Source organism: Aegilops tauschii, chromosome 7 (assembly GCF_002575655.3).
Source record: "Aegilops tauschii subsp. strangulata cultivar AL8/78 chromosome 7, Aet v6.0, whole genome shotgun sequence".
In the NCBI taxonomy this organism is placed as follows: Eukaryota; Viridiplantae; Streptophyta; class Magnoliopsida; order Poales; family Poaceae; genus Aegilops; species Aegilops tauschii.
In genome coordinates, this window is record NC_053041.3 from 96357874 (window position 1) to 96367436 (window position 9563).

Genomic DNA, 9563 nt, shown 5'->3' on the forward strand with positions numbered 1-9563 from the left:
GTCGAACGGTACCGCCATGCTCACAGGGACAGGCATGGGCACATGGGGAGGGACCGAGTGGACGACAAAGTGCTCGTGAGGAACACTGCTAGGGTGAAAAGAACACCGACGCTCGGCCCGTGCTCCATCAACTCCCTAATGTCCATCCTGCAAGCACACAACAACGACACGCACAACCACGAAGTAGAGCATGGCATGGCATGCAGCAGATCCGAGTCCTCCGTCAAATGATATGTGAACTGAGACCTCATCCCAATTGCGACCTTGGAGGAGATGGCTGTCCGCATCGCACTCTGCCGCGCCCCGCGTGGAGAATGTCGGTGGGATTCCATCCACACTGAATCCATCGCGCCCGCCCATAAATGGCGTTTGGATTAGGCATGAGGCACGTTGTCGTTGCCTCACAGGAGGCGGTGGGCTCTATCTGGCGTTCGAATGTCGTGACAGACACGTAGCCCCTTCGTTGGTGCGCCGACGATGAGGCCATCCATGGGCCGTCCGCTGAGGGTAGGGCACGTGAGGCCGTGGCAGCCCTCACGGCAGACGTCGGGGAGGCAAAGTCACATTCTCTAGTGCCGAGACGGATGGCTTGCAACCCTGGGCGCTGCAGCAACGTCATGGTGAATGAGTCGGCCCCCGACCACGACGGATCCATCATCGACCTCACATCCACCAGCGACGTGCAGGCGACAGCTCCAACGAGAAAGAGTAGGGCATGAGGGACGCCAGTGTCTCGAGTCTCGTGAGCTAGTGCGTGCCCATGTCGTACTCTACTTTGCCGGCGACTGCACAACACTCCGAAGAGCGTAGCCAGCCGCCGGACATGCTCCGATTAATATTAGGTTTCACGTGCATGTAATTGAGGTGTCCGGTTGTGGAAACGATTATTTAAGATCTGACCAGTAACTGTGCATGAACTCTTCCGGGCGCGTTCGCGGATGATTGATGGATCGGATTTGGTGTATCCGGCTGTAGATGCTCTAACTTCACAGGTACAAAGATTTACAGAAACACTAAAAATCTGACATGACAAATTTGACGCTTTTCATGGCAATTTATGTTGGGGCAGTGATGGCAAATCTAGCTTGCAAGCATGGCAATTTTTTGATTAAAATAATGAACTGAGGCGGATTTGAGTAATGCTAGACGTACGAAAGGTTACGTAAGGATTTTATGTAGGTGCTGATCTGGATGTGTAAGACCGTTCTTAGGTCTAGTATTATCGGGCGGATTTGCCGCTCCCGCCAATCAATCTTGCCAGCCTCAGAGAACATAGTTTTACATGGAAAACGTTTAATTTGTCACGGTTAAAAATCAGTCATCAGATTTGTAGTGCAGTCCAAGATTTAATATGAAATTATGATACAACCTTATTCCTTACGAGAATAAAATGGGGAGTATGTTAGGAACCCATTCTCCCGGGTGTTGCACGGTGTTCTCTGCTCTAAATTTCTATCTAGTATATCAGTGATCAGAAGTCTGAGCCGGCTAGTGGTCGAGTCTGAAGTTGAGCCTCCTGAGCCAGACGGAGTGCAGGATCATGTGGAACATGTCGAGCCTCTCCGGCGGCTGCCGCAGCGTGAAGTGCCGCTTCACCAGCCGCACCCCGTCCCGGAGCCGCTCCACCTCCGCCGTCGGTATCCCCTCCAGCACCTCCTTCAGCCTGGGGATGTCGGCGACGGGCACGGACACCGAGAACGACTCCCACCGCAGCACGTCGGCGAAGGGCAGCGCGTACCCGTCCGACACTAACACGGGCACGCAGCCGGCGTGGATAGCCTCCACCACGCGCGGGCTCGCCACCTCGTGCCCGCTCGGGCACAGGCAGAAGCGCGACCGGTGCATGTAGGCGAAGTAGTCACTCTGCCGGTCACGGCCTCGCCGGTTGCGACTGCTGCTGTTGTTGCCGCCGGTGGTGGAAGGGAGGTCGTACTCGTACACGGGGAAGGTGGCCGGGTCGCGGCCCTTCCAGTGGCGGAGCAGCAGGTCGCGGACGTGGCCGTGCCGCCCGCCGGCGAAGAAGGCCAGGTAGGGCCGCGCCGACAGCCCCGGCGAGGGGCCCAGGAGCTGCCGCGGCGTGTCGCCATCGTAGAGGTTGATCTCCGGGATGCTCACGTCCTTCCCTGGCCGGAACCCCTCCGACGTGTTGGCGTTGCAGAGCGCTCGGATGCCATTCGCGTACAGCTCCGGGTCCCCCTTGGACGCGTCAGGACCCTACACACAATGAAGCTCTAATTAGCAAGCTGGAGCTGGACACCTGAGGAACAGAGCAGGCAACAAGAGAGGGGCTGATTTTGTGTCCGGCGTACCCAGTCGTGGCAGGAGAGCATGAAGTGGTCGGCGCCGGCGGAGCGGTTCCAGAAGGGGTGGCGGGAGGCGACGACGCGGACGTAGTCGCCGACGAGAGAGAGGAGCGGGGCGCGGTCGTAGGAGAGGTGGCGGTACGCAAAGTGCACCATCTGGACGACGCTGAAGGGGAGGAAGAAGGCGTGCGCGCGGTCGGCGTCCCACGTCCGGACGCCGGCCGCCGGCGGCGCCAGGAACTCGAGCTGCTCGATGAAGCGGCCCTCGATTGTGTAGATGTTCTTGCAGGGCCCCGCATGCAGGATCGGCGGCTCCCCTTCCTCGTACACGTACACCTTGAACCGCCTCTCCATCTCCACGTAGCTCCTGCCATGCCATCCATGAGTACGCGTGAGCATGTAAGGTCAGCCGGTGAAGGAGCAAGCCGGCGACGAATGCTTCTTGGTATCGACGACGTCGATATTCATATCTTACCGGTGGAAGGCTGCCGGGTTGCGGTACACCCTCGCAAGGAGAGCATAATCGACGTCGTCGCCACGAAACCATGTGCCCGGCGTGGAGCTGGTGTTGTTGCCATGGCGCCGCGCCGCGCGCCGTATCGCGGCTCGCGCGGCGTCGAGCTCCCGCTCCACGCTCGGCCTCCTGCTGGTAAAAGCCGCCTGCTGCACCAGAGGAGACGACGACGGCGACGAAGAGCTGGTCGGCGCCTCCGCGCCAGAGACGGAGAAGACGCCGACCACGAGGACGAGGAGGGCGCCCGAAAGCGCAACGGCACGCAAGCGCGCAGCAGCGGCAGCCATGTGCACGGCCCGAGCTAGCTGCCGGCCTTGACTAAAGTAGTCTGTGCCTCAGGGCCGGATCGAGCACGTAGTCTCGGCGCATCTGCGCGCACGGAGATGGATCGATCGGATCGATGGATGGATCTGATCATCACACGGAAGTCAACGAGGAGGAGCTGGCGAGGAGGTCATGTGTTGAGCGAGTGGGATTAAGTTAGCAGGGATGCAGGTCGCGAGGGGTTGGAAGCTGCGGCCAGTGCCTGCACGCTCTCTCATGCGCCTTCTACTAATAGGAAATCCCATGCTTTGATTGCTCGCTCGGTCGGCGACTCGACGCCGACGACCACGGACGGAGTGCCCCGAGATCTCGATCGACGTCACACGGAGACGTTCATAGGCCGGGACTCACACCTAGGGGTGGGCGTTTCGTTTATACGGTCAATTCGGTTCCGTTTATTCGGGGTTTTAAAATTTGGACGTCGATAACTGTCACACGTGTGGCATCTAGGGGTATCTGCCGCACGCCCCGTGTAGCATCGACACAGGCCCGTCCGCACGAGCACGTCCGGGCGCACCCCGCCACAGCCCGCACGTTCGGTGTGCGGCGTGATCGCCCGCATGAGCATGTCCGGGCGAGCGACCACGCGGCCCGCACGACCCGTCTCGGCCGTCGCCCCTCCCCGCCTGCGAGCCACACGCCCCGCGTGGCAGTAACCACGCGTCCCGCCGCGATTGCTATGGTCCGGACCCTCTTCCATGTACGTGTAACTCCAGTTGCCATGTCGCTGAACTGCAGTTGCCATGTCGGACAACTGCAGTTGCCATGGTTGCTCGTAACTCCAGTTGCGATGTCGGACAACTGCAGTTGCCATGTCGCTGAACTGCAGTTGCCATGTCGGATAACTGCAGTTGCCATGGTTGCTCAACTGCAGTTGCCATCTCAGGTCAAGTGCCGGATGCCTTTTTGGGCGACTGCAGCTGTTGCCATGTATGGTCTGGTCTACTACAGTTGCCATGATTTGAAAACTTTAGGAGTTGCCACCTACTAACACTAGACAGTTGCCATGTAGCACTACAAAACATGGCAAAAAACATGTCCGGGGTAAAAGAGAGTTGCGATATGCTTACAAGCACACTAGGGCAGTTGCCATGTACCCTACAAAAACACATGGCAACTGATAGCTTTTGGTGTGTGGGAGAGGAGACGGGCATGTGGACTACGGTGGTATCTTTAGGAGTTGCCACCTACTAACACTAGACAGTTGCCATGTAGCGCTACAAAAATAGACGTGGCAACAATAACATGTTCGGGGTAAAAGAGAGTTGCCATCTGCTTACAATCACGAATAGGGCAGTTGCCATGTAACCTGCAAAAAAACATGGCAAATGACACTTGGGTGTGGGAGAGTGGGAAAATGGGCAGTCGTGGGAGATGGGGAACAGAAGTCGTGTGGGGCGTGCGGGCGCGAAGGCAGTTCCACCGCACGCCCCGAGTCGCAACCGCTGACCTCGGAGGGAAAACAGCGTGCGGGCGAACTCCCTCATACGCCACACACGCGAGTTGTTCTACGTGGCACACAAAATCAGCCCTCTCGTGCCAAGATTCGTGCCAAAAGACACTGGGTGGCGATCGAGGCGTGTGGGCGAGTTGGCTAACGCCCACACGTGTGGGCGTTAGTGTTTTCGTAAAATTTTGGTTTTCATAAAATAACAACTGGAATAATCACAAAGAAAAATTGCCAGCGAAGCTTATTAGCCAAAATTTTATCGGTTTGATTTGGCGGTTAACTAGAAAACTGAAATACGTGTGCACCATCATGAGTCGAAACAGCGTGTCATATACTATCATCTGAAATAAAAATGTAGCTGCAAATTAGTATTTGCATGTAATCGAGATCCTATAGTCGATGCACTAGAAGGACGCACTTTGCGCTTGCATGAATCTATGTACAACTGTGAAAGCAACAAACTAGCTAGCGGCGGAGGAGCGGGCCGGTGTCCACCGGTAGGGGTGGTAGTGGAAGGAACCCTAGTCGCCAAAAGGGAAGATAACAAAGGGTGGCTAATGTGTGCTCTCGGTGGGTTCCTCTGAATTGGGGTGGATCGATCCATCCCCAGTGAAAAACATGGGTAATTTCCCATCAACTTTAGGGTATGTTCAATGGGCCATGCAGCACAATCCAAGGAAGCACCTCGTGGGCCGCTTTCACCAATTCGTGCCATTTTCCTTGTGTAGCCACTGAATAGGGCTCGCTCGTTTCGCCCTTTGGTTAAGATTCGGATGTGAGGCATTGGAATCTGGGTAAGCTGGACTAGGGCCTTAGACTAATCGACTAGTCAGTTGTGCTTGCACAAGAGAGAAATGAGGGTGGGAGACTCACAATTCGGTTACTTCGGCCTATACGGATTCTCTCAACCTAAAACAATTTAACACTACACACCAAATAGTGTCTATTTTCTAAACCAGACTAAATAACCAAAAACCGATTGAGCCTATATTTCAGTTAAACGGGTCGGTTTGGTTTTCGGTTTGAAATACCACGGAGCGCGTAAGTGGACCAGCTCGATGAGTGCCGGCAACAAGTGTGGTCAAAACATACTAGTGGCCAATGCGGGTTTCGCTTTGCCATTTTTCACTTGTGGGATTATTATTTTATTTATAATAGATTATTGCGAGTAGTTGTTTTGTTTTGACTTTATTTGTGTTGGTTTGCATTTTAATTATGTTATGTTGGTGTTTATATTCGTTCGTATATTGAGTTGGGTCGTTGTTGGAGATATTATCTTTTTCGGAAGGAGAGTGGAATTGTTCGCTGCATGGTTATGGTTTCTTTACACGTTTTGGCCTCGGGGTAAGCTGGGCGGTGGTTGTTTGAGCTTTTTGGAAGCTCCTATTCAATGCTGAAACCGTGGAATTGATGCTATAACGCTCAGATGGCCAGCCTATGAAGCTCTCGCTTGGCCAGCTTGGCTCCCAGCTCCTCTCGCTCGTTTAGCTTTTTTTTTGCTCGTCCCAACGATAGCTCAGAAAAAACCGACTATCTTTTTCATTTAAAAAGGGTTAGTTAAATTAAAGGATACTCAAGGATTTAAAAACCATTGCAGATTTAAATAATTATGGAATTTAGAAAACATTCATGAATTTAAAATATATCTATGGATTCCAAAAAATATTTGCAACTCAAGCAAGTTTCCAAATTAAAAATGTCCACAAACTTCAACAATAATCGTGACTTTAAAAATATCTATGAATTTAATAAATAGTAATGAATCTGAAATAATGTGACCCCGCAAAAAACAATAATGTGAACATATAAAATGTTTGTGCCATTTAACGTTCACAAACTTTAATAAGAGCTCAAGAATTAAAATGTCAGGAAAATAAAAAGTAAAAATGAACACCCTCCTTCCAAAAATACAAGGCATGGTTGAATATATTTGTTTGGTCTTCGTCGTACAGTTTTGACTATGATTTTCATTTATTGTATGTCTATATTGTATAAAGGCTTATGAAATAGAAAAATTGCAAGACAAATACAACGATGTCATTTGTACTTGTTCAATCCATGTACTTTGGTATATATATGGACTCCACCATAAGTCTGACCTCAGATTTTTACCATGGCAAATTGAATATTTTTCATGGCAAATTATGTTCTTCAGGGATGGAAAATTTAGTTGGCGAGTATGATATATCCGTCTCAATTAATTTTCTTGTCAGAAAATTGTCGTGCTTTCAATAAATTTGTCATCATCGCGTCAATATAAATTGCCATGGAAAATGTCAGATTAGCCATGCCTAAAAATCTAACTTCAGATTTTTTTTATTTTTTCTGTATTAATGATGATAGTAGTACATGAATGACAATGCAAAATCAAGCGTGTCTTGTATCTTGGGAAGGAGGGACTATATCTTTCCCTAATAATAAAGAAGCTATTGCTTCTTCCTCCTTAATTTTCGTCCGCCGTCAAATCGTTTTTGGTACGTCAAAGATCGTCCTCGGATCGTTTTTTGGTACGTCAAAAAAGCGTCCGGCAGAAAAAGAAAATTTCAAGCTATCGAACCAACGACCAGCACAAGAGATAGCCCATGCCTTACCACCATGCCAAGAAACCATGTTGATAAAAAGACTAGAATATTTCTATATGAGTTAGAAATTCTGTTGCCAGGCCCAGCTTTTGGTTGTTCCGTTTCTAAGTCTCCTCTCGTGGGCCTCGGGCCGAGCTGAAGTGGCAGCCTAGCAAGAGGAGAGTGGGCTTTGAGAACCAGGCAAAAATTATTGCGCCGGCAAGGTATCAAACTCACAAGGCCAAGAGCTCCACTGGCGGGATATGTAAAGATTCACGTGGACGGAGCGGTGTATCGAGATCGAGGGGGATCCGCTGCTGCAGTATGTCGGGACAATGCTGGCAGCTACTTGGGAAGTTCGGCCCTGGTCATAGCGGGAGTTACAGACCCAGCCACCTTGGAAGCAATCGCGTGTAGAGAAGGACTTGCTTCGGCAGATGATCTTCTCCTTGGGAACCTAATCATCTCTACGGACTGCAAGCAGGTTGTCGATGACATCGAGAATGGCAACTAGGGATCCTATGGGTCGGTGATAACAGAAATCAAAATGTGTTCTTTGAGTTTTATTTGTGATTTTTTTAAGTCGTTGTGTCAACGGTGCATAGTTTAGCTAAGCATGCACTCTCGGTGCAGGGTGCCATATGTGGTTGGCTAACCCTCATAATCGGAACTGTATCCCACTCCATGTGGATTATGATCAATAAAGCTTAGCTTTGTCCTAAAGAAAGGTATCGAACTCACAACCTCTCCTTCATTTCTAGGAAGGCAACCAGCAAGCTAGCTAGCTTTTCCTTGTCTTAAAGAATGTTCTTTCCTGAATTAATAGTCCCACCTCGCTACAGTATATCAGAATGCACCAATTTATATACGTCAATAGGTAGACAATAAACAAGCCCCAGGATGAGGTGTGGGATTAGACGATCGGAACGGATGATTAAAAAGAAATGAGGTGCATGACGTTGCATACGTGCATTGTAAAAAACGGAATTGCGGGCTATGAAAGGAAGGATGGATTTGAGGATTATTATGGGATGCAAGGATATTGACATACATGAAAGGAAGGAATGAGATGCATGACGTCGGGCTATTAAAGGGAGGATCCATATGAGGATTATTATGGGATGCAAGGATGGAAGGATTGTGCATGAAAAAAGATGGAAGGACGTGTGCATGTTGCAAGACACTTAGAGGGTGTTTGTTTCCAGGGACTTATTGGTTTAGGGACTTAAAAAAGTCCCTATACCCATCTAAACCAAACAGGAGGGATTTATAGGAACTTAAAGGACTTATGAAATAAGACTCTCAAGAAGAGTCTTATAGGGACTGTCCATGTTAAGTCCTAGGACCAAACAGGTAGGGTCTTTTTAGGGACTTGGGACTTATAAGTTGGGACTAAAAAAAGTCCTAGGACTTATGAACCAAACAGGGCCTTATACTCTTTCGTCTAAGAGCATCTCCAACGGGTGTACAAAAATTTCGCGCTCCAAAATAGTTTTAGCGCACCACTGTAGCACTTTTAGTGCGCCGGAGCCAACATTACTTTAGCAGATGCCAAAAACGTGCGCCCAAAAGAACACGCGTGTAAATTGTGAAGCGCGCGCAATCCGGTGCCTCAAATTTGCAGCTTTTGTTAGCGTTTTTCAGCGCGCGCCCAACCCTTTTTTGAGCGCGCACTATTTTACAGCTTCTGCTGGAGCTATTCGGTGCCCAAAAAACCTGGATTTTAGCGCGTGGCCCAGTTTTTGGGCGCGTGTTGGAGATGCTCTAAGGATGCCTAACCGCCGCACCGATCATTCGGGGATTCACACGTATATGAAAAGCCGAACGGACGTGTGTGCATAGTGCAAGACACTTATGAAAAGGATGCATTCCATGATTTTGGGGCTACAAATAGCATTTAAGCATGGATTGCCAAAAAAACTATTCCTAAGTAACACATAATCCTTATTTTTTTAGGTAATGTTGGCTGACAGTGGAATACCGAGATTAGGAAACATGGCCTAACCACAGGCCAAGCGGACAAATAAGGGATAGCATGGGAGTCCTAAAAATGTCTGAGGCATTTCGGTCCGAATGTCCGTGTTACGGGCCAAAGCTATAAATGGGCAAAATATGTGTTACCTCGCATTGGAGATGTTCTTACATCGGCACTAAGACTCATTTTACGATTATTGTGCGGCTGAGACCAAGTAGTCCACCAGTCTAATAATATCTTGCGAAGAGAGTTATAACATGACCCCCACAATTTTTTCTAAACCTCGATTTGTGCGCCTGCCTGTCGACGATGGCACCGTTCGGATGTCCTACTGCGTCGGTGAGCGTTTTGAAGGATGAGGCAATTAGCGCTTTCTTCCTACCGAAGCACTAGGTGTTGTCCTTGCAGATGCACATCAATTTATCCTTCCCATTAC

General features: G+C 50.0%; 1 protein-coding gene across 1 annotated transcript; it reads right to left on the minus strand.

The window, feature by feature from the left end:
* Window positions 1-1276: 1276 nt before the first annotated feature.
* LOC109755787 (probable glycosyltransferase At5g25310) lies at window positions 1277-3315 on the minus strand. Its single transcript, XM_020314678.4, has 3 exons — window positions 2779-3315; window positions 2310-2670; window positions 1277-2214 (listed from the first exon to the last, which is right to left on the minus strand). Exons 1-3 carry the CDS (start codon window positions 3102-3104, stop codon window positions 1489-1491), a joined length of 1413 nt encoding a protein of 470 aa, XP_020170267.1. The 5' UTR covers window positions 3105-3315; the 3' UTR covers window positions 1277-1488.
* Window positions 3316-9563: the final 6248 nt, after the last annotated feature.